At 50.6% G+C, this 25,754-nt stretch overlaps 1 protein-coding gene across 3 annotated transcripts in view; it reads right to left on the bottom strand.

Moving 5' to 3' along the window:
- LOC115080795 (G2/mitotic-specific cyclin-B2-like) overlaps nucleotides 1-25,754 on the bottom strand; it is a 63,183-nt gene that overhangs the window by 17,132 nt on the left and 20,297 nt on the right. For all 3 annotated transcript variants that reach the window (XM_029585205.1, XM_029585203.1, XM_029585204.1), the window contains 4 exons: nucleotides 21,871-22,029; nucleotides 21,199-21,435; nucleotides 19,746-19,886; nucleotides 19,218-19,328 (listed from right to left, as the gene is read on the bottom strand). In XM_029585205.1, the coding sequence (XP_029441065.1) occupies nucleotides 19,218-19,328; nucleotides 19,746-19,886; nucleotides 21,199-21,435; nucleotides 21,871-22,029 (648 nt within the window). The remainder of the gene's footprint in view (nucleotides 1-19,217; nucleotides 19,329-19,745; nucleotides 19,887-21,198; nucleotides 21,436-21,870; nucleotides 22,030-25,754) is intronic.

Below are 25,754 nucleotides of genomic sequence, written 5' to 3'. Positions count from 1 at the left end.
AGCCCAAGGGACAAGATCTATGGCGGAGGCCATGGACCCTAGGACCTACAGGTAGTCCCAGGCCGTGGGCGAAGGCAGAGCCAACAGGTGTCGAAGTGGGCCCCCAAGAACTCTAAGTCTTGAGAGGGCTAAAGATTGCTCTTGGCGAAGTTTACTATCCACCTGAGAGAGGAGAGAAGAGCTAACACTCGATCCACCGCCTGTCGACAGGAAGCCGCCAACTTAGCTCTGATGAGCCAATCGTCCAAATAAGGATGGACCAGGATCCCTGCGACCACCACCATGACGTTTCTGAAAATGCAAGCGCTGTTGCAAGACCGAAAGGAAGTGCCCGAAACTGGAAATCACGATTGAGAAACATAGAAACATAGAAACATAGAAATGACGGCAGAAGAAGACCAAATGGCCCATCTAGTCTGCCCAGCAAGCTTCACACATATTGAGGATGTGAAAATGGAGATACCTCTGGTAGTCGCGGTGAATGGGGATGTGAAGCGAGGAACTCTCCTGAAGGAACCACCACTAGGATTGCTCGAAGGGTTTCCATATGGAAGTGGGGAACCTTCAGGGCGCGATTGACCCGCTTGAGGTCCAGAATCAGGTGGAAGGACCCGTCTTTTTTTGGGAACGATGAAGTAAATAGAATACTGGCCGGCGCCAAGCTCCCTCTCCGGGACCGGGATCACCGCCCCCAAATACAGGAGCCTGGCCAGCGTCTGTTCTACCGCGGCCCTCTTGGACTGTCCGCATGGCGAGAAAAGGAACAGATCTGGAAGGGTGCGGATGATCTTGGGGCATATCCGTCCCTGATAATGTCGAGGACCCACTGGTCTGACGTTATTGTGACCCATTCCTCGAGAAAACAAAAAAAGACAGGCGATCACCGAGGCCCATTAGTCAAATGACCTTCATTGGGCAGAGGATTTGGGAGCGGTATACGCAGGCTGGCCCTCCTGAAAGGGCCGGCGCCCAAAAAAGGACTGCAACCAGGACTGAACCCGGGAGGAGCCTCATGAAGAACCACCCTGCCCACGAGAAGTAAAACGCCGTTAGCCCCGAAAGCGAGAATGCATGGGTGTGGGGCGATCCTCCGGGAGCTTATGGACCTTGTCTTTCCCTAGGGAGTCCATAAGTTTCTCAAGATCCTCCCCAAAAAACATCTTACCTTTAAAGGGAAGTGTAGTCAGTCGAGCTTTAGAAGACTGATCAGCCGACCAGGTGCGAAGCCAGAGGAGCCTCCGAGCCAATACTGCCGATGCCATCACCTTGGAAAGAACCCGGACCAGGTCGTAAAATGCATCAGCCGCATACGCTATGACAGCCTCCAAGCGCTCCACCTGTTCTGCCTCCGCAGACGGAAGAGGCTGTGCACCAAGCAGTGTTGAACCCACCGGAGGCCCGCACACAGCATGAGACTACTGCAGCAAGTAGCCCGAACCCCCAAGGCTAAAATTTCATGGATGCGCTTAAGATGAGACTCCAACTTACGGTCCTGCGGATCCTTGAGGTATCGTGGTGTGCTTAATGAACGCGGAGACATAAGAATCAACCGCGGGGTACCTTAACAGATCCAAGCCTTCCTCAGGAAGGGGATACAGCATCTCCATGGCGCGCCCCACTCGGAGAGCCCCCTCAGGAACCTCCCACTCCTGTAAAATCAAAAGCTTCAGCATAGGGTGAAAGGGAAACGCCAGGGCCCTAAGTCCTCCTAGGACCGGATCCATAATCTTGGGCAGGGAGTCCATCGGGTAATCTACAGAGGGACCCTCCAGACCTAATTCCTGTAGGACGAAGAGGATAAGGGACCCCAGCTCCTCCCTACGGAACAAGCGAAGGGCTCTGGGGTCATCTCCCTCCAGCGGAGAGGTATCCATAGCGTCTGGGGAGGTATCCGGGTCCGGAGTACCCGGAGCATGAGGAGAGGAGCCATCCTGGGGACCACCCACAACCTAACTGGCCCCTGGGTTTCCGCAGCCGGGCTATTAGTAAACAGCAAGGAACGGGGCATTTTTGAAGGAGGTGGGATGGGGAGGGGGGTTCCTGCTCCTCATGCAAGCTAGCTAAATAAGATTTATGCATGAGAACAAGTTCAGCTGAAAAAAAAGGGACCCTGAAAAAACAGGATGGGACGGGTGGGGGGGGGGGGGGGGTCAGTACTCACCTCCTGGGGGTCCACAGGGCTCAAATCAGGGGGTAAATCAAAAAAATCTGGCCCCCCAGCCCCAAGCAGTTCCGAAATCGGAGCTGTTGAAAAATCCAAAATGGCCGCCACTGAAAAGCTCTGCCGGCTCAAAAACGGCCTGGCCAAGCCTGGGGGAGTCGATCCCCGGGCTAAATTTGTCCTCTCAGCCGAGGAGGGACCTTCCCCACCCGGCAGGTAAGCAGGGTAAAGACCCTGCAGCAAAAAACGGGAGTAAAAAAGCCCACAGGCAAGGCAAACTGCCTGCTGCTTAGGCATGGCCCAAGCTCTGTTGAGAAAAAAAAAAGTTGAAAAAAAATAGTAACTGACTGGGGCTGTGGGTGGCGCCTTACTATATGTAGGGGTGCCCGACGAGTTTTGCTCTGTCTCCATCTGCTGGTGCGGAGTCACAACCCAGGTGTCTGGACTGATCCTGGCACGTACAGGGAACTCCTCTTAAAGTGACAGCCTCAGCACCAAGGAGAGAGAAGGGAGACCTTGCTGACTCCTGTCTGTCCGACTGCCCGATTAAAGCCTGAGGACCAGAAGAGGGCCAAAAAAGGTTAAAAAAAAGTAAGAAAAATTCTGGTCAACTGCTGCAGAAGTCAGAGGTATTTGAATACCTGCGACTTCGGAACTTTGGTACCTTTTAAACTGATTTTTTTAAATCAGTAGTGACTGAGCGCAGCAGCAGGTCTAAAACCCTCTCGGCAGCCAGAAAAGGGGAGAGAGAGTCCCAGAGGGAGACTGTCCCACACCTGGAAGGTAACCCGGACTCAGACTATGCAGCGCAAAAGGGCAAATAGCCCTGTGAGTCCGGCAAGAGCGAGGAAACTAAGTAGACTCCTAAGAAAAAAGAAAAAAAAGACACTAGGGATCAAAAAACCACAGAAATATAACTTTTCTGAAGTACTTGCTTGAATCTAAGAAGGAATAGAAAAGGCTGACAAGCCAGAGACAGAGAGCCGAAGGGGAGCTGCTGCACCTGCTGGAGACAGATGAATACTGAAGGGGTTAGTGTACAGGTTCTCCCCTTAAAGGGACATCCTCACAATTCTGGTCTGTCTCCACCTGCTGGATAGGGGACATAACCCACCGTCTGGACTGATCCTTGTACATACAGGGAATTAAGCTTTCTACCCAAGAGCCTAAATTTGGCTTCCAGAACCTCCCTCCCACATTTTCCTGTCGTTGGTGCCCACATGTACCACAACAGCCAGCTCCTCCCCAGCACTGTCTAAAATCTAGGTGACACATGAGGTCTGCCACCTTCGCACCAGGTAGGCATGTTACCAGGCGATCCTCATGCCCACCAGCCACCCAGCTATCTACATTCCTAATAATCGAACCACCAACTATGACGGCCGACCTAACCCTTCCCTCCTGGGCAGTAGGCCTTGGGGAGATATCCTCAGTGCGAAAGGACAATGCATCACCTGGAGAGCAGGTCCTTGCTACAGGATCATTTCCTGCTGCACCAGGTTGATGTTCTCCAATCATGAGACCTTCCTCCAAGGCAGCACCAGGGCTGCCAGTCTGAAGTTGGAACTTGGCTATGTCGCTGAAGGTCTCATCTGTATACCTTTGTCTGCCTCAGATCCTCCAGACATCGGACTCGTTCTGAGAGCCAGGAGCTCTTTGCATCCCATGCACAACTTCTCACCAGCGGGTAAAAAATCATACATGTGACTCTATGCAGAAGACTGGAAAGCCCCCCTCTTGCTGCTGGACTGCTGTTAGCCAGAGTGACTCACTGCTCTCTTGATTAACAAGTGTTGGTACCTAATCAAACGAAATCACACTAACTAAACACTTTTCCAAGGTGAGTAACAACTTTTCAACCTTTTTACTTAGGTATTCACTGCTCCTAGCTTATTTCTAGCTTCTGGCTACTTTGATTAATATCCAAACACTAACTTCTGTTTATTCGCTGCCTGACTATTAAAAGCACAAACACTAAATAATATCCCCAAATAGTTAGCTTTGCCCCAATACTTTTAAAAAAGACAATGTTCCAAGCAAAAACGTACCGATTCCTTTCAGCCACCAGCAAGGTGATCCTCTGCTCTCAGTGCTCCCACTGAGTAGTGAACATGTATCAAAGTAAGTGATTCAATGTGCATGCAGGAATGAACATAATGTACATGTGTAACAGAAAGGATTGTGTACCTGCCCCTTCCCACCAACACAATCTCAGGGTAACTGGAAATCAAGACCCAATTTCCACACCTGGCAAAATGTTAATCCTTATTGGGTATTTGATGAGTCTTCTGTTTTAACATCATGAAAGGACCTGAACAGGTTAATGTAAATGTTATTTACTCACATAATAGGACTAGAGGTATTCCATGAAGTTAAGTAGCTCATTTAAAAACAAAAGAGAAAATTCCCACTCAGTGCATAGTGAAGCTTTGGAATTCATTGCCAGAGGAAGTGGTTATGGCTGTTAGTATAACTGGATTTAAAAAAAGGTTTAGATAAGTTCATAGAGAAAAAAAAATCCATAACTGCTAATAAGCAATAATAGATTAGATCTATTTAACAGACGGGTACTTGCAAGGTACTTGTAATTTAGATTGGCCACTGTTGGAGGTAGGATGCTGGGCTTGAACCCCTGGTCTGACTTAGTATGGCATAGCTTGTGTTCTTGGGGTTTGGGAATTTTTATTTTTGTGTTTAATTTGATGTTCTATTCAGCTATTTTGAAATATGTACTCTTTTTGTTACTATATAAGGGATGCTTTTCTCTGGCTCCATCTGCTGGAAGGGAGACATAACCCAGCAGTCTGGACTGATCCTGGTATGTACAGGGAACAGGGTCTGGCTTGTAATGGCCTCCAGTTCAGTTTTTGCCTGCATGTTTATTTATTATAAAAACAAGCCGTTAAGCCCGTCACAACGGGCTACATTACATTTTTGTTTTCGGTCCATTTTGGAACACAGCACCCTCCTACACCTTTTTCTCCCTCATTCCCCCGTCCCCTCAGTCACTCACCCCCTTCCCACCCCTCAGTCTTACTCACCCACCCTCTGCCTCCCACCCCTCACTCTCAGTCACTCCCCACCCTCTTTCAATCCCATCCCTCACTCATCCCCTCAGCTCATCCACAACCCCTTCCCTCTCCCTCAGCCCTCCTCCACTCCCTCTTTTTCTCTGCTCCACAACTTCTTACCCTTTCCACTTACTCACATCCTTCTGTCTCTCCCCTCCCCTTCATTCTCACCCCTTCCCTCTCCTCCCCCCCAATCTCCCCTTCCTCTCCTCCCCATTCCCTTTCCTCCCCTTCTCTCACCTCCTCCCTCCCCCCACCTACTCCCTCCCTCACCGCCGCCGATACTTCGCCTCGCCACCGCCATGTTTTTTTAAGAGCTGACGCTCCTCTCTGACCGACGTGCTCGCCCGCACATGCGCGGTAGAGCTGCTCTCTACTGCGCATTTGCGGGCCGTCGGTAAGAGCCCATTTATAAGGTAGATGTCTATTCTGCATGTGTGAGGTATTCTGCTAATGCAAGCTTGGCCACCTGGTGTTTTGCAGGTCCATTGGCTGTGGCACCATCAAGTCTCTTGGAGAGAGAATGTTGCCAGGAAGAAGTGGGAAAGGAAAATTATGTTCTTACCTTATAATTTTCGTTCCTGTAGTACTAAGGATCAGTCCAGACTGCTGGGTTATGCCTCCCCTCCAGCAGATGGGAGTCAGAGAGAAAACTGAAAGCACCCCCTAGATATACTGGTGTGCCACCTGCCATCCTTCAGTATAATTGATATCAAAGCAGAAGAAATGTAATACAACTCCTCCGCCAAAATAGCCAATGATTAAATATGGCAACTGACTAGATCAACTAGTAAAATTCTGTAACGTTAAGTATTAACATTGTTCAAACACTATTTCTACAAACCAGAAAACAAACCCAAACAGAAACGAAATGGGTAACCACTTACCGGATACCTGAAAAAGCTGGTAAGAAATGGGTTCGAGCAAGCTCTCCTGAAACACAGTACCGGGCGGGCGTCTGGACTGATCCTTGGTACTACAGGAACGAAAATTCAGGTAAGAACATAATTTTCCTTTCCCTGTACGTACCAGGATCAGTCCAGACTGCTGGGATGTACCTGAGCCAACTTAAATGGGGGTGGGACCCCGAGAGTCCCGCTCGAATTACACTGCTTCCAAAGGAATCAGCTGACGGCCCTCTAACATCAAGCCGCCCTGCAAATCTCTTGGCTAGAAACCAGGTGACTTTCACTGCGTTCTCAAGTGACTTCGTGGGCAGAATGAGCCTTGGGCCTTGAGCCCCTCAGGAACAGACTTACCACAACCAATGTATGTAGAAGCGATCGAGCCCTTCAACCACCTGGCAATAGATGCTTTGGACGCCTGCAGCCCTTTCTTGGGGCCCTGCCACAAAACAAACAGGTGATCCGACCTTTGAAATTCATTGGTGACCTCCAAATATTGCACGAGTACTCGACGAATATCCAAACGCCTCAAATCTGACCCTTGAGAAGACTTCAGCTCTGTCGCCGAGAAAGAAGGCAATTCCACCGTCTGATTTACATGAAAAGCCGATACCACCTTAGGTAAGAAGGAAGGTACCGTACTTAACGACACACCGGACTCCGAAATACGCAAGAACGGTTCTCTGTACGAAAGAGCCTGTAACTCAGACACCCGACGGGCAGATGCGATGGCCACTAGAAACACCGTCTTGAGAGTTAAATCCTTTAAGGAGGCCCGTCTGAGAGGCTCAAAGGGGGCCGCATTGAGGCCTTTGAGAACCAAGTTCAAATTCCAAGAAGGACAAGGAACCCTCAGCTGAGGACGCAAGTTCCGAACACCACGTAAAAATCGTGCTACATCTGGGTGACACGCGAGAGAGGACCCTTCAACCTTTCCCCTCAAACAACCCAGAGCCGCTACTTGAACCCTCAGAGAACTGTAAGCCAAACCCTTCTTCAATCCATCCTGCAAAAACATAAGGATTTGAGCTACCAAAGCCCGGCGTGGCGCAATTTGAGACCCCGCACCAGGAGTCAAACACTTTCCACACTCTAGCGTAAGTAAGCGTAGTAGAGGGCCTCCGCGCCTGAAGCAGCATGGAAATGACAGGTTCTGAATATCCTTTCTTCCTCAATTGTCTCCTCTCATAAGCCAAGCCGCCAGACAAAAGCGATCGGCCAGCTCGAAAAATACCGGTCCCTGCCGAAGGAGGTTCGGAAGATGACTGAGGCGTAAAGGCCCATCCGTTACGAGATTGACTAGATCCGCGAACCATGGTAGTCTTGGCCACTCTGGGGCCACTAGAATCACCCAACCGCGATGGGATTCTATGCGTCTTAACACCTTGCCTATCAGGGGCCACGGAGGAAACACAAAGGAGGATATGACGAGGCCATTGAAGCACTAGCGCATCTACTCCTTCCGATTAGTGTTCTCGCCTTCGGCTGAAGAACCGCACTGCCTTTGCATTTAGCAGAGTTGCCATCAGGTCCAGACGTGGAATCCCCCATCGCAGGGTGATGAGACTCATCGCCTCGGCCGAGAGCTCCCAGTCTCCAGGATCCAAGTGTTGTCGACTGAGATAATCCGCCTGAATGTTGTCCACGCCTGCAATGTGGGTGGCCGCGATGCGGGACAGATAACGCTCCGCCCAGGTCATTAACAACAATGCTTCGGCCGCCACCGGCCGACTCCTTGTGCCGCCCTGGCGATTTATATATGCTTCCGTGGTTGCGTTGTCCGATAGGACTCGACTCGCCCGTCCTTGTACCAGCGGAAGAAGGTGGCGCAAGGCTAGATGTACCGCTCTGGTCTCCAAACGGTTGATGGACCAAGCGGCCTGGCGAGGGGACCACGTTCCCTGTACCGCTCTTGATTGACAGACCGCTCCCCAGCTCGTCAGACTGGCATCCGTCGTCACTACCACCCATGGAGGAGGATCCAGATCTACTCCCTGCAAGAGATGGTCTGGGATCAACCACCAAGCTAGGCTTGACCGTGCCAGCTCCAGCAGTGGCAACTGGACGCCGTAATCCCCGGATCTCTGGTCCCAGCGAGAAAGAGCAGCAGTTTGCAAAGGACGCATATGCGCAAAAGCCCACGGCACCATCTCCAGAGTAGAAACCATATGTCCAATGACCTGCAAATAATCCCAGGCCGTAGGTAACGGGAGATCCAGTAGGTTCTGTACCTGAATCATCAGGTTTTCCAGTCTTTGCAGAGTCAGAATTACCTTGCCCACCAAGGTATCGAAACATGCTCCCAAAAATTCCAAATGCTGACTCTGAACCAGCTGGCTCTTTGCAAAGTTGACAACCCAACCTAGAGACTGAAGTTGCTTTACTACCAACTGGACTGCCTGCCTGCACGAGTCCTCCGACTTTGCCCGGATGAGCCAATCGTTGAGGTAGGGATGCACCAATATTCCTTGACGGTGCAGAAAAAGTGGCGACTACTACGAGAACCTTGGTAAACACTCTGAGCCGTGGCTAACCCGAACGGGAGAACGCAAAACTGGAAGTGTTCCCCCAACACCATGAATCTCAGGTACCTCTGGTGACGTTCCCTTATTCCAATGTGAAGATACACCTCAGCCAGATCCAAAGAAGCCAAAAATTCTCCCTTGTGGACGGCGGCAACAGATTGTAGAGTCTCCATGCGAAAGCGAGGAACGCGCAAGGCCTTGTTTACTCTTCAAATCCAAAATTGGCCGGAACGTACCTTCCTTCTTTGGGACCACGAAGTAAATGGAATGCTGGCACGTCCTGGTCTCATCCGGTGGAACGGGCAACACTGCCCCCAGGGACCGTAACCGGCTCACAGTTTGGGCTATAACAGTTTTTCCCGAGGACCGCAAGGAGAAATCATAAAAAGATCCCGGAGGGGCTGAGCAAACTCCAACTCATAACAGTAATGAACCACGTTGAGGACCCACTGGTCTGAAGTGATCTTGACCCATTCCTCCCAAAACTGGGACAACCAACCTCCGATACGTGGGGAGGAACATAAGAACTTGCCATGCTGGGTCAGACCAAGGGTCCATCAAGCCCAGCATCCTGTTTCCAACAGAGGCCAAACCAGGCCACAAGAACCTGGCAATTACCCAAACACCTAGAAGATCCCATGCTACTGATGCAATTAATAGCAGTGGCTATTCCCTAAGTAAACTTGATTAATAGCAGTTAACGGACTTCTCTTCCAAGAACTTATCCAAACCTTTTTTGAACCCAGCTACATTAACTGCACTAACCACATCCTCTGGCAACAAATTCCAGAGATTTATTGTGCGTTGAGTGAAAAAGAATTCTCTCAGATTAGTCTTAAATGTGCTACTTGCTAACTTCATGGAATGCCCCCTAGTCCTTCTATTATCTGAAAGTGTAAACAGAGTCATATCTATTCGTTTAAGACCTCTCATGATCTTAAAGACCTCTATTATATCCCCCCTCAGCCGTCTCTTCTCCAAGCTGAAAAGCCCTAACCTCTTCAGCCTTTCCTCATAGGGGAGCTGTTCCATCCCCTTTATCATTTTGGTTGCCCTTCTCTGTACCTTCTCCATTGCAATTATATCTTTGAGATACGGCGACCAGAATTGTACACAGTATTCAAGGTGTGGTCTCACCATGGAGCGATATAGAGGCATTGACATTTTCCGTTTTATTAACCATTCTCTTCCTAATAATTCCTAACATTCTATTTGCTTTTTTGACTGCTGCAGCACACTGAGCCGACAATTTCAATGTATTATCTACTATGACGCCTACATCTTTCTTGGGTGGTAGCTCCTAATATGGAACCTAACATCGTGTAACTACAGCAAGGGTTATTTTTCCCTATATGCAACACCTTGCACATGTCCACATTAAATGAAGGCAATGAAGGCCTGCGCGCCTTCATTGCGAAGGTTTGCCGGCGGCCAAATTCTGCGAGGACCCCAGTCGCTGCGGTTGCCTGCCTCGAAAAGGAAGGAGTCCAAGTCTGAGACCTGGGACCCTGCTGTTTCTGGGGAAATGAGCCTCCCCTTCCCATGCGAAACCGGCGTTGCCCTCGTAACCGGGACCGCGCAGTTCCGAAAGAACGAAACTGACGGGGCTTGTCCTCCGGCAACTTATACACTTTGTCTCCCAAGTCTTTGATGAGTTGATCCAACTCCTCCCCAAAACAACAACAACTTCCCCTTGAAGGGAAAAGAGGCTAGACGCGATTTAGAAGAGGCATCCGCCGACCAACGACAGAGCCACAGTAATCGCCTAGCAGCAACCGCCGATGACAGTGTGGGCAGAGGTTCTCAGCAAATCATACAAGGCATCCGCTGTGTAAGCAACTGCCGCTTCCACACAATTGGCCTGTTCCGCCTCATCCGGTGGGAGCTCCTGGGTGGTTAGCAATTGTTGAACCCAGTGGAGGGTGGCCCTCTGGACCATACTGCTACAAGCCGCTGCCCGGACCCCCAAAGCCGCTATCTCAAAAATGCGCTTCAATAGGATCTCTAACTTTCGGTCCTGGAGATCTTTCAAGGCTACCCCTCCCGTGACGGGGATGGTAGTATGCGTAACCACAGCTGTGACTGCCGAATCCACCAAAGGGACCTTGAAGATCTCCAAAGAATCCGAGGGCAGAGGATATAACTTATTCATTGCCCTGCTAACGCGCAGGGATGCCTCCGGAACCTCCCATTCCCTTAGATACAATCAGTAACACCTTGGAATGTAAAGGAAAGGTTTGTGGGGGGGGCCCTCAGACCCACCATAGCTACGTCCCCAGTGGAAGTATCCGTCTCTTGCTGCGGCGCTGGGATTTCCAATTCCTTCAAGACATGAAGGATCAAATAGTTAAGCTAGTCTTTGCCAAACAGGCGCAAAACCAGGGGGTCGTCCCCTTCAAGAGACCCCTGAGCGTCTGAGACGTCCGCCCCTGCGCCATCTGGTGAGCCCTGGGTGAGATCCGGGACCCCCGGACCACCTGTACCCCAAGTGAATGAGTTCCTGTTTTGTCTGGAGCTCCAGACTTCTCCTGGGCCCCAGACTCTTCCTGAACAGGAGACACTCTAGGAACCTTTGTAGGGGAGGGGTGTCGTCTGGCTCCCAACCTGCTTCTGCCTCTAAAAAAGCTTGGTGCATCAAAAGCACAAATTTAGAAGAGAAAGGCACTTTCCTTTTAATTGAGCCCCCCCGCGGGTCGATCCGGAGGGGGGGGGGGGGCTCGAGGAGCATCAAATTCACAGCCACTGTGCGGGCTCAATGCCGGTGGTGAAGGAGGAGAAGAATCCTCATCCTCTGACGCGGAATCTAAGGCTGCCGCGTGGTCAAGATGGCCGCCGGCTCCCCCTGACTGGGAGGCGGGCCCAACGATCGCGCCGCTGACAGCCTTCCCAGCCACGCCGAAGAGGACGTAGTCGTGCCGCTGCGGGCAGCGCTCGGCCCCCGGGAGGGTCCCTTGCCCCCGGGAGCAGAGACCCTCCCGGGAGAGTTGCGCCCCCGCCCTCCCGCAGGCCGAACAACGTGGCATAGAGGGCCAAGAAGAAAAGCGCGCCAAAAGTCAGTCACTTCAGCAAGCGCTACTAACGCCGGGTGAAAGCTTCCACCCCCTCCGGAGTCCCTGGTCAGAGTAATTAGAGGCGCGGCAGGCTAGGGCTGAAAACCAGATCACTGCCTGCTACCAACAGGACTTACGTGTCCTTTAGCTTTTTTTTTTTTTTTTTTTTTAAACAAAGATAAAGCCCTCTTCAGAATAAAACTCTGGAATAATTGTGCTTGGGGGGGGGGGGGGGGGGGGGTGACCGGCCCACCGGTAAGCTCTCCCCCAGGACCAAAAGGGACACACTAATCCGGGCAAATCAATGAGAGCAATGCTCTCAGTGCCTGCCTTTGCGCTGTGCTAGATAAAACAGAACCACCGCTAAAGAAAAACCTATAGTACTTTAAACTAAGAAAGAAAATGAAACTAGTTGATCTAGACAGTACAGTCCGTATAATAAACACCTGAAAAGATTTTTTTTAGTCAGGACAGACAGGACTGCAGGTTATGCCTCTCAATCTGCTGGAGTCAGAGGAAATACTAAAGGATGGCAGGTAGCACACCAGTATGTCTAGGGGTTGCTTTCAGTTTTCTCTCTGACTCCATCTGCTGGAGGGGGAGGCATAACCCAGCAGTCTGGACTGATCCTGGTATGTACAGGGAATGGATAAGGGAGGGGGGCTGGTAAGGACTTCACATAATTCGGTAGTACTAGGGCAGGGGGCACTCACTGAGTGAACATGAGCAGCAGAATAGTATGCGTGCACGCCACAGAGGAAGAGAGAGGAGGAGTATGTGGGTGTGTTTGGGAGCAACGCTTTTGGGTATGTGAGGGTGGAGCTTTCCCATTCCCTCTTGTGATAAGCATAGTGGCTTTACGGCTCTCAGTGTGTGAAATGTTGGCCACCCCTGCCCTAATCTAACCATAATCACTGTGACTGTCATTTCCAGCTGCAGTATCCCATGCTCCACCATATGCATTCATGCCAGACTTATCCTGCTTTGCTCCAACCAGAACCCCTGGGACCTATCATCCTACAACCATATCCAAACAGTCTCAGCAAGGCTCATGGTTCTTAATTTCCAATAAATGTTGCAGGCCTTAGGAATGCTACATGGACCTAAAAAAAACCAAAAAAAAAAAAAACACGACAACAGTGCTGGGGGTGTTACAGCTGCATGCTCATGTTCCACTCCTACCTTTCCAAATTTTTTTTTTTTTAATTAAAAGAAAATTATTACTTACCTGCTAATTTTCGTTCCTGTAGTACCATGGATCAGTCCAGACCGTGGGTTATGTCCCCAATCCAGCAGATGGAGTCAGCCAAAACCTTGAGGGGGCGTCACCATAAGTAGAACTACCCCCTCTGCAGGAGTTCAGTATCGAGTATATCAAAGCCCGAGTAGAAAAACCCGAACCCCCTCATGGAATCAAGTTCATGGGAAAAAAATTGGCCACAACCAGCCATGTAACTGTAATAACAGACTAACAGTGGGCGTCCTACAACGGGTAGGAGACAACACGTCAACTGGTGAGGCGCTGATGCTGGGACAACAGTGAAAAATTGACAAGTGGTGAAGTACAGATACCCTTACCGTTCCCAAGAGCAAGGTGAAGCAGGAGTAGAAACCCAAAAGCGGTGGGCGTCTGGACTGATCCATGGTACTACAGGAACGAAAATTAGCAGGTAAGTAATAATTTTCTTTTCCCTGTACGTACCTGGATCAGTCCAGACCGTGGGATGTACCCAAGCTTCCCTAAATCGGGTGGGGTCCTGCGAGGCCTGCTCGGAGAACCTGTTCACCAAAATGTCCCGTGACTGAAGAGGCGAGATGTAGGCGGTAATGCCGCGCGAACGTGTGCAACGACTTCCAGGTAGCCGCCCGACAGATCTCCTGGGATGAGACCGAGCGCGCCTCCGCCCAGGAGGCCGCTTGTGACCTTGTAGAATGCGCTACAATGCCAGGCGGAGGCGTCCGCCCTGCCCCAACATAGGAAGCGGCAATACCCGCCTTCAGCCATCTCGCAATGGTTGTCTTGGAGGCTTGGGAGCCTTTCTTCGGACCGGACCAAAGGACAAATAGATGGTCGGAAGTCCGGAACTCGTTGGTAACCCCCAGGTATATACGCAGTGTGCGTTGAACATCCAGGAGTCGGAGAGACTTCGGCTCGGAAGCGGAGAAGGACGGCAACTCCACCGTCTGGTTCACATGAAAAGCCGAGACCACCTTCGGTAGGAAGGAAGGGACGGTGCGGATCGAGACTCCCGAGTCAGAGAACCGGAGGTAGGGTTCCCTGCACGATAGCGCTTGTAACTCTGATATACGCCGAGCGGAGCAGATCGCCACCAGAAATACCGCCTTGAAGGTGAGATCCTTGAGCGTCGCGGAGCGCAAGGGCTCGAACGGAGGCCCCGACAGGGCTCGCAGCACCAGGTTGAGACTCCAGGAGGGACAGGGATCCCGTAGCGGAGGCCGGAGGTGCTTGACACCCTTGAGGAACCGAGCAATGTCCGTGTGCTGCAGGAGAGAACCCCCATCACGCAACAACGAACCAAGAGCGGCAACTTGGACTCTCACCGAGTTGTAGGCTAAGCCCTTGTCCACTCCGTCTTGCAGGAACTGAAGGATCTGAGGGACCGAAGCCGTTGTGGGGCTAGTTTCCTGGCTGGCACACCACCGCTCGAACACCTTCCAGACGCGTACGTAGGCCACCGACGTGGACGTCTTGCGCGCCCGCAGCAGCGTTGATATTACCGCCTCCGGGTACCCCCTGCGCCGGAGGCGTCGCCTCTCAAAAGCCAGGCCGCAAGACAGAAGAGTTCTGCCTGCTCGAAAAATACCGGGCCCTGGTGTAGGAGGAAGGGGAGATGCCCCAGCCTGATCGGGCCGTCGACCACCAGCTGCAGCAGGTCCGCGAACCAGGGTCGCCTGGGCCATTCCGGGGCGACGAAGATCACCGTCCCCGAATGTCCTTCTATTCTGCGGAGCATCCGGCCGACTAGAGGCCACGGTGGAAAGGCGTAGAGCAGCAGATGTGCCGGCCATGGGAGTGCCAGGGCGTCCACCCCCTCGGCACCGCGTTCTCTTCGCCGGCTGAAGAAGCGGGGAGCTTTGGCGTTTAGAGCGGATGCCATCAGGTCTAGGTGAGGAGCCCCCCACCGATGAACGAGGAGCTGCGTCGCCTCGTCGGACAGAGACCACTCCCCGGGATCCAGCCGTTGACGACTGAGGAAGTCCGCTTGAACATTGTCCACCCCGGCGATGTGTGACGCAGCCAGCCGGACGAGATGACGCTCCGCCCATTGCATGAGCAGCGCTGCTTCCAGCGCGACTTGTGGACTGCGCGTGCCTCCTTGGCGATTGATGTAGGCCACAGTGGTCGCATTGTCCGATAGCACTCTGACCTCGCGGTTTCGGAGGAGCGGGAGAAAATGCCGCAGGGCGAGCCGGACCGCCCTGGTCTCCAGACGGTTGATGGACCACGTTGCCTCCACCGCCGACCACGTTCCTTGCGTGGCGCTGCGATCGCAGACAGCGCCCCAGCCCGCTAGACTGGCATCGGTGGTTACCACCACCCAATCCGGTAAGTCGAGGGACACGCCTCGGGCTAGGTTCGTCGGATCCAACCACCAGGCCAGACTGTCCCTGGCCTTCTGAGGAAGTGGCAGAATCATCTGGTAGTCCTGCGAGACCGGTTTCCAACGGGAGAGGAGCGCCCACTGCAAGGGCCGGAAATGTGCAAACGCCCAGGGGACCATATCTATGGTGGATCCCATCACCCCCAGGAGTTGCAGGTAATCCCATGAGGTGGGTTCCGGTAACACAGAGAAACGTCGTATGTGATCCCGCAAAGAGAGCGCCTTGTCCTGTCGCAAGAAGACTTTGCCCAGCCGGGTGTCGAAGGTCGCCCCCAAGAAATCCAAGCGCTGTGAGGGTACGAGGGAGCTCTTGGAGAAGTTCACCACCCATCCCAGGGAATGCAGAAACTGTAGCACCCTGGACACGGCCGCCTGGCCAAGGTTGAACGATTTCGCGCGAATGAGCCAATCGTCCAGATAGGGATGAACCAGGATCCCCTCCCTTCGGAGAGCCGCAGCCACGACTACCATAATCTTGGTGAAGGTGCGTGGGGCCGTCGCCAGTCCGAACGGGAGAGCTATGAACTGGAAGTGCTGGTCCAGTATCTTGAATCGCAGAAGACGGTGTTGATCCGGCCGAATGGGGATGTGTAAGTAAGCCTCCGTGAGGTCCAAGGAGGCAAGGAACTCCCCCCGATGTACCGCTGCGATCACCGACCGCAGCGTTTCCATGCGAAAACGGAGCACTCGGAGGGACTTGTTGACCTCCTTGAGATCCAGAATGGGCCGAAACGATCCGTCCTTCTTTGGCACCACGAAGTAGATTGAATAGTGGCCCAAGCCCACCTCTCCGAAGGGCACGGGCGCGATAGCGCCTATCTCCTGAAGCCTGTTCAGCGTGGACTGCACCGCCTGCCGCTTGAGGGCCGAGCCACAAGGGGAAAATACGAAACGACTCTTCGGTGGCCGGACAAATTCCAAAGCGTAACCCAACTTTACGGTGTCTAAGACCCACTGGTCTGAGGTAATCCGCGCCCACTCCTTGTAGAACAACTTCAGACGTCCCCCGATCCTGGGGACGGTGGAGTGGGCGACTCTGGCATCATTGTGAAGACTTGGGGGGGGGGTTACCTGTCCCGAGAGCGGAGCGCGCGGGCCTGCGGCCGCGAAAGGAGCGCGACCAGGGCTGGGGCCGGGAAGCGGGCGGCCTGGAGCCCCCCGGCCTGTAGTTCCTGTAACGGCGCTGCGCTCTGGCTCTAGTCCGGGACGAAGCAAACGCCCGGGAAGGGCGATATCTATCCTCCGGGAGGCGGTGAACCGCATTTTCCCCCAGCGACTTGATGAGCTGGTCTAGATCCTCTCCAAAGAGGAACTTACCCTTGAATGGTAGGGAGCCCAGACTCGACTTGGAAGACGTATCTGCCGCCCAATTGCGAAGCCACAGCAGCCGCCTGGCCGCCACCACCGAGACCATAGTTCTCGCCTGGACGCGGAACAGGTCATACGAGGCATCCGCCCCGTACGCCACTGCAGCTTCTAACCTGTCCGCCTGGGCGGCCTCCGCCGCTGGTAGATCCTGGGAGGTGAGAAGTTGTTGAACCCACAGGAGGCTTGCCCGCTGGGCGAGTGAACTGCACATCGCCGCTCTCATACCCAGCGCGGAGACCTCGAAGACTCTTTTCAGGAAGATCTCCAATTTGCGATCTTGCGTATCCCGCAAGGCCGTGCCCCCTGTCACCGGGATTGTCGTCCTCTTCGTGACCGCCGAGACTGCAGAGTCAACTCTCGGAACCTTGATGAGATCCAGGAAATCTTGAGGTAGCGGGTACAGCCGTTCCATGGCACGACTCACTTTCAGAGTCGCTTCGGGGGTATCCCATTCCCTCGTGAGGAGCTGCAGAAACGAGTCGTGAATGGGGAAAGCCCTCGCCCTCGGGCGCAGGGCCGCCAGGACCGGATCTCCCTTCTTCGAGGATGTGACCACCGCCGGCGCTACTGGAGCAGGCGGGTCAGGTGGCGGGTCCAGGTCCAGCTCCTGGATGATGCGCGGGATGAGCTCGTCCAGCTCTTCCCTCTGGAAAAGGCGCAGCGTGCGCGGGTCGTCTCCCTCCGTCGTGGCGTCCCCTTGCCCCAGATCGATGAAGTCCGGGTCAGGGTCCACTGGGTCCGGCGCCGATCCCCCTGTCGCTGGCGAAACCCGAGCACGTGCGGGAAGGCGAGGGGCCCCCACTCCCGCCGCAACGGGGGGGGCCGGAGGCGAGGTTCGGCATATCTTGGCAGGGGGGGGGTCCACCGGTGTATCCAGACCCTGCAGGTATGCCGTGTGCATAAGTAGGACGAACTCCGGGGAAAAACCGGGTCGCGCCGCGGAGGCTCTGGAGGGGGGCACGTCCGCGCTCTCCTGCCCCTGCGGGCCCTGCTCCGGCAGCAAGGACGGGGGCGAGTCTGGCTCCGACTCCCTGTCATTCGCTCTCTCCTGAGGTGCCTCGGGGCGCCGAGCGCTCAAGATGGCCGCCGTTCCCGCCAGGCCTGGGGGAGGGGCCCGCCCCCGGCGTCCGGGCAGAGGCGCGAGAAAGGAGAAATCTGCAACAGGCTGTGAGGTGCCTTCCCCCCCGGGAAGACACCGGGCACAGATGCCCTCCCTGGAGATGCGGGACCCCGGTTCGCCGCAAGCCGCGCAGCGCGTCGGCCGCGGCATCGCAGTGCCGAAAAAAAAAAAAAAAAAAAACTGCGAAAAACGAAAACGAAAAACGAAAGAGCTCAAAAAGAATAAAAAAGTGAGCCTCGGGGTCCCGCGAGCCGAAACGCCGCCGCCGCGGGGGGGCCCGATGGCCTGCACTGCCCGCCGACGTGAGGAATCCGAAGGCGCGGGGGGGCCCTCCTGGCCACACTACCCACCAAGAGGAAAAGCCTGCCTGTCTGCCTTGCCGAGCCGCCCACGAGGCGCTCAAGATGGCCGCTGACAGTGTGGCAAGCGCGCAGAGGCCGGTGCTATCGGCCTCCGCGAGGTACCAGGGGTGTTTGGGGGGCTGAAAGGAAAAGAAACAGCAACTTACCCCGTAAGTAGTGCATAGAACACAAGGGAGACACAAACAGAGGGTAAGCCACGCCTCCCCAATGTTGAACCCCTCAATTAATTAATTAACTCAATTAGAGCTTTCCTTTTTTTTTTTTTTTTTTACAAACTTGATTCAAACTTGATTCCAAAGAAATAGGCAATAGCCCAAGAAAAGGCAGCCAAAGACAAAGTGAAAAGCTTATGCTGAATTGGGAGCACTCCAAATTCCCTACTCGCATCTGCTGGAGTCAGAAGATACTGAACTCCTGCAGAGGGGGTAGTTCTACTTATGGTGACGCCCCCTCAAGGTTTTGGCTGACTCCATCTGCTGGATTGGGGACATAACCCACGGTCTGGACTGATCCAGGTACGTACAGGGAACGGACCATTTCTGCTGTGCCAAGCTATTCTTACCACATTACGGTGCTTACTCACGCTACTGCTCTGTGCATGAATAACCCAGCAGTCTGGACTGATCCTGGTACGTACAGGGAATTGTCTAGTGTACCCACCTTCTTGCCAGCTATCCATTCTTTTGCACACTTGAAGCACTGCTGCATGAACTGTAAGCAATTTCATTACCACTCACTGTTCTGATGCACACTTGGGTACCTTCATGGTTCCTTAGGGTGCTAATGCCACTTGTTCCTCATCATACCAACTATTCATGACACTAGTGCTGGGCTGGCATCCTCAAACCTACACTGTTCTTCCTCCTCTTCTAGAGCACAGATTAAGTACTTCAATAGTTTAATTTCATTTGTTTTCCATTAAATCCTAATATGGATCCCAAACCAAAACGGTTCTTCACATCCCTACTGCTAGCAGCTTTTCCTTTTGATGGAGTCTTCATTGAGGACTAAGGAAAGGGGGAAGATACTTACAACATATTTTGTTGTGTTCTCATTGACTTTAACTACATTTTTGGCCATGTGTTTCATGATAAGCATCAGACCATCCTCTGTATAGCCAGTATAGTACTGCTGAGTCAAATCCTGAAATGAAATTGCAGGTTGTCAAATACAGATATCACTCATAGCTAAAATTAGTCTCTGGTAGAATGCCATTCAAGCTTACATCCTGTAGTTAAGAAAGCTTATGCCATTTGGATTCCCAGTAGCATTTTCCCTGAGAAAGCCAGTCAATTTAATACATTGAGATTTAATTCGTGTTCTAAAGATTTATACAATGGTCAAAACCAGTTACTCTAGTTCAGACTACATTAGCAGACAAGCATTCCCATATAAAACAGGAAGAACCACCTAGTTAGAGATTTGAGAGGAGAAAGCTGTACTGTAGAAAAGTTAGTCTCATCAAAATGCAACCAGTTTTTAGACAATGGGTGGTACATACATTAGCTAGATGATGCAAGCTTAAGTTGGCTCCCAGCATACCAAACCAGGCAAACTCACCCATGTGCCTTGCCCCAGAATCTTTTGAGATAAACACGAGGCAGCAGCTGCTATTTCTGAAGGAAGAAAATGAACCATGTCATAGTCCACAAGGGTCAGCTCCATCAGGTATTTTGCTAGTGTGTGCTGTTTAACATCTGCCTGAAAATCAAATGTTGTACAATTAAACTAGGGTCAGCGTTACAAATCAGATTATTAAAGTCAAGCAACCTGACCATAAGAGAAGCTACACTGGGAAAGCAACAGTAGATCAAGGCAGATAGTGTAAATTAATCTTACCATACTACTCCAAAAATGAAGTGTCTCCCTGCCAGCAGGTAGAGATAAAACCAAGTATGACAATACATGAGCTGGTGCAGCAGTAATCTTGACAGTATACTTGTCAAGTTGATTAAATGAACAAGTGAGCAAGCTTCCATTAGAAATGGGATCCCTCTTAGGGAAGAGCAGGTCCTGCTCCCAAACAAATCTGCTGTAATTTCTGTATTTTTGCCAGCCTAAACAGATATGGGAGGATTCTGGAATGGTATGGCAGGATTTGAGGAAAGAAAATTCAGGAGATCAAAAATTGCTCCTATTATCATCATCCAGTCCAAACACCAGCTCTGGGTGAGTAGAGTAAAATCAATAGGCCCACAGCTTTGAGAGGAGGTTTTCAACTCTTAAGGCTACCTGACAACTCTAGAGGAGTTCCTCACCCATTGGGCTTTGGCAGGACCTCCCAAGGAGGGTCAATTGGGAACTCTTCAAATACTGCACCTGCTGAAGATAGATACTGACTAGGTTACTATTGTGCCAGCTCATGTACCAAGTGATGTCTGGGGGACACCACAAAAAAACTCCAAACACTGTAGTTTTAGCAACATCTGCTACTACTTTCTGGACAGGTTTGACAAGATAAGTAGTTCTTTAAACTTGTGACCTGAAGTTTAGTAAGAGCAGGAAAGTCCTTCAATTCTGTGACAGTATTCTGCATCTAGGGTCAAGACATTAAGTTCCCATCCACAACCAGAATATGTTAAGCTTACTTAGTTGAGACAATTAGCTTTATATCCTCTGGTTTAAAAGAAATAGCCAAATTCTGTAAGACCATGACCATTATCCCACTCAAAATTTACACTGTTCCCCCACCCCATTCTAAGATCTCTTAAGTCATAAGCAGGGTGGCTATCCAGTTACTTGCCTACTCTGCTTATTGGTAAGTCTACCCTGACCCCAGTCCCCTGAAAGTGGTGCAGTTTTGCCTATAGCAGTCTGGCTAATTGCTAATAGTTAATAGCCTGTAACATGGAGGTTCATACTGAGCCAAGATAGACAGCAATTGTGCATCACAAATGAAGTTCTCATTCTTAACAAAAAACCTGATCAGAATGAGTCCAATCAGAACTGATCCAATCTTAAAAAGCTGCATTTTCTGGTAGACTTAGTAAAACTTGCTCAGATTGGCACACACATTGCATGCTTTTGATGCACGTCTTAAGAAGTGAAGTGGCAAAGGTCGTCCTAGATCAAAGTTGAGCTTTCTCAAAATCATCATTTCCATCTCCTTGATCTGATCCTTGGAGTATGCATGATCAGTGATATAAACAAAGTCTCCAATTTCAGGGGTATAAGTTTCTTCATATTTTGATCCTATCAACAGTGCTGCAACACCAGCCAGCTGAAGCGTCTTGCGACCAACTGGCTGGACCTAAGTTAGGAGACAAAACACTGTATGTTAGAACTCATATATCCCAACACTGCAGATTTAAAGAGAGACACTGGAGGAGGTGGGGTGGGCTGGCTTCAGTTCAGAAAGATGAAAGAATTTGAGCTGTTCTTGAACATTTGCATCTGATATACAATCTCATGTTAAATACAAGGCTTTATAATAAAATAGTCACTGCCAAATTCATGCAATATATATATATATATTAGTTAAGGGAAGTCAAGCATACAGATTCTTACCATTTGGAGAGTTGGACAGTTAAGGATCAGATCCTTACTCCAGCTCTGAAGACTCCATAGCCAAGGAGAGAGTTCATCTTTCCATCACAGCCTACAAACTAGGAAGACTTGACTAGGCCAGCCTGGTGCTCCAGTGACAATGTACAAGAGACACACCTTTGATGCACAGAACACTTACTTGCAAGAAACGGTCCAAGACTGCAATACCCATGTAGAGTGTCTCCTGGAGAAGCTGGAACCTAGAATGGACCTGCACTAGCCAGTCTACCAGTATAGTTCGCATATGTTCATTGATCACTCTTCCTTCAAGATATCTGGGATACACTCTCTGCTGAGCCTACAACCAAGTGAATGCTTAAAGTTATTGTATAACCTTTAAAAAAAAAAAAAAAAAAAAAAGTACCCAAACATTAGATAAGCAATAGTAGGTTGTAATCTAAGCACTGATACTGAACAGCCCTAACTTCTGTAGCCTTTCCTCATAGGGCAGCTGTTCCATGCCCCTTTTGGTCACCTCTCTCTGCCCTCTCCAGTGCAGCTATATCCTTTGAGATGCAATAACCAGAATTGCACCCATTTTGGTAATACTAGAGGGAAAATCAAAATTCCCAAAATACTTAAATAGCACAACTGTGGGAATCATATCAATTAACATCTCTTATAAACATTCTCATATTCATCCTAACTCCAGTAACTCAATGTCAAAGTTTCAATAAAGTTGTTTAATACAAAAGGTTCTATTTTTTTCACTTTTAAAAAAATAGTTCCACAATTTACATTATATATCATGTAAATATCATTGTAAGTTGTCACTCAAACATTAAAGACACACAAAAGTCATTTCACCATAGTCTAAGGCAGTGGTTCTCAACTGGTATGTTGCGAAGCATCAGCTGGTGTCGAGCACCCACTGCTCTCCCCCCTCACCTCAGCAAGACAAGCACTGCTGCCATTCCTGCCCAGGCTATCAGCACATTCAAGCCCAGAGGGGAACGGCAGCAGTGTTTTGTGGAAGCCGGCAACAGGAACGTGACCTTTTCTTCTTCCCAACATATACACATGCTGTCACACACACAGGCACACTGTCATATACACATTCAGGTATATTTTCAAAACCCAGCACACACATACCAGAAGATACATGCGTGGCCAGGCCGAGCACATTTTCAAAATAGCCTGGCCACATGCGCAGAAGTGCCAGATTGTTGAAGAGGGGTGGGCCGGTATAGCACCCCTTTTGCGCTTGCTTTAGCTAGACTAAGTTCTTCTATGATGAGCATCCTTAAGAGCCGCACCTCCCTCTACTGGGATGGTTACTTTTGTGACAGAACAGAGCATCCACCTTAAGAAAATGCAACTGCTCTCTGGCCTGTGGATCCAAGGAATATAAACCCGGCAAGGCATGTCCTCCTTTACAAAAAAAAAAAAAAAAAAAGCCACACCCCTCTGGCTAACTCCATTCCAGAGCAATGAATCACATCCAGGAGGGTAAACATGAGGCCTTGTGTAGGGCAACCAGAAGTGGGTCCTCCTGTATCCCCCCCCCCCCCCCCAAGGAGTCAGTCCCAGCCACTCCAAGGGCCTTCAGAGTCTAAGATCAGGCTTGGCCACTCATCTCTATGAAACCGAAGAGTTTTATGTGGCTCCAAGTCTGAGGGAATCTCCTCCTCAACAGGAGAGGGGTCATATCATCCTGATCCACCTGCATTCGAGTCTTGTCAGGCTGTGCCACAGCTCTTTACCATGGTGGCAGGCACAGAAGAACTGAGCACATGGACCTAAACCAGTAGATATAGTCTACTCCCTGTAGAAGTGTCTAATCCCTGGAAGAATTCCACAGGTCTGAACCAGACATCCTGAGAGCGAGTTCACCCTGAGGAGTCAGCCTGTGGATCAACCGAAGGAGTGGATACCAGCATCGTGTCACCCTCAGAGATGGACCATTGTTTGCAAAATCAGGAGGTAAAATCTTCAAGCATCCAGGCAGTGCTGACAGACTTAAAGAAAGCTCTGGTTGTATTGCCACATTTAGATAAGCACTTGGACTTCTTTGCCGAGAGTGCCATGGTTGTAAAGCACTCAGTGATGTTATAGGTAGCTAGACGCACAAAGGTTCTGCAGGTATCCGCGAGTAAAAGCTGTGCCCAAAATTGACAAAATGTACATCCAAGTACAAGCAAAGGGTACACATGCCCAAAAACTTAGTATCCAGGTACAGGTGTACACACACACACACACACACACCCACACCTTAGGCACCTAAGGTGTGCATCCAGAAGCAAGTCAGCAACGGATGCACAATAGGGATGAGTATGTGCACACTGAAAAACCACACGAAATCACCCTACCATGTGCCAGAGGGAGAAGCCTGAGAATAGGGCATAGCCTCAACCCACTATGCCTGAACTACCTGCCATACCTCACAGAATTCCCCAGAGATGAGAGCAGAAGGCCAAAACGGATTTTTTTTTTTTAATATATAAAGTACCTGAGCTCAGCCCTCCCTAGCTGAGAGCAGAACTGGTCCCAGCTACAGGGGGAGAGGGCAAAAGCCTTCACTGCTGAGCCTATTGGCCTGCAACTGCTAATTAAATTTTAAGTCCACACCACCCAAAGCTACCAGACTGAAGGCACTCTGAGGGAGGGACCAAATGTTATCACCTCAGAAGGCAAGTGGTGTTACATAGCTGTAGCATCTGTGATGTCTTTTGTACTTCCTTTTCTTTTATACTATGCAGCCAGCCATAGGGAAATGCATGCCCACCATTTTCTGGAGACAGAATACTGGCAGGGCTATATAACCACATGGTCACCTTTTGCTCAGTCTTCATCTGCTGCCAGAAGGGCATAACCTACAGGTGGGGGAATGACCTGCCAGAATGCAGAGAAAGAACCAGTTTTCCTCATCATCCCCAAACTAGGCCAGACACATGGGACATCCTCAAGCCTTCCTAAACAAACCTGAAAAGCCCTCTAACATTTGTGTACCATAAGCACCACATGCCTGCCCTACTGCTCCCCTGAGGATGCCACTTAAGCCCCAAGGAATGTAAGCTGATGCAATTGCTTCCTTAATCCATCTTGCAATAGGAGAGGCTTTCTGCCCATACGGCCACTAACAGCACAAAAAAGGTTACCTGATCTCTTAAAAACTATGAGACCTTTAAATCTCTCAGAAGAAACCAAACCTGAGCATATGAAGATCCTTATTCCACTCTGTTGAATGGCCTTTGATCTATTAAATGCCAGCACCTCAAATTACTTGAGTGAGATGAACCGCTGAAACCACTTTAGACACCACCCCCAGTCTCCAAAATCTGATTGACAGGATCCCTACACAATACGTCTTGCTGAGCGATAGTTACTAAGAACAGGTTTTTTTTTTATAGAGTAAGGGTCTTTTAGAAAAAAACTTTCCTAATTGGCTCAGAGGGAGGTTTACATAGGAGCCTTCAACACTAGATTAAACTGGTGGTATCACCATGGGATCTTAACAAGAAGTGGGGGTGGGTACAACATGCTTCATGCTCCTCAGAAAACAGGCCACATCCAGTTGGCAAAGCGATAGAACCATAAACCTTAACCCTGCACCTTTAGAGAATAAGGCTAAGCCTTGCTGCAAGCCTTTCTGCAAGAATATTTCCAGGATGGAAGCCTGAAAAAGGCTAAAAAAACCAAACCAAAAACCAACTCTACTTTTGATACCAAGACTCAAACACCTTCCAACACGTATAGATGGTTGCAAGCCAGAAAGAGGCCTACAAGTGGTAATGACCTCTTTCAAACAGCCTCTCTCAACCTTTTCCTCTTAAGTGGCAGGCCACAGGAGAGAAGCAGTTACCCCTTTTCAAGTAATTCAGACGCTGAAATGGCAATCCAGGGACATGATCCAAATGAAATTGGCCTGCCAGCTTCAACACCCTTAGAAGGCAAGGGGTGCACAACAGACAGAAGAGCTTCCTGAGGCCAAGCCTGAACCCCAGCATTGAAATCCTCCAATCCTGTCTCATCTCCCACTGAAGAACCTCAGCACCATGTTCTGACTTGAAACCATCAAGTCCA

This window comes from Rhinatrema bivittatum, chromosome 19 (assembly GCF_901001135.1).
Source record: "Rhinatrema bivittatum chromosome 19, aRhiBiv1.1, whole genome shotgun sequence".
NCBI lineage: Eukaryota > Metazoa > Chordata > Amphibia > Gymnophiona > Rhinatrematidae > Rhinatrema > Rhinatrema bivittatum.
The sequence above is the reverse complement of the archived record's forward strand: the minus strand, read 5'-3'. Positions and strand labels throughout refer to the sequence as shown.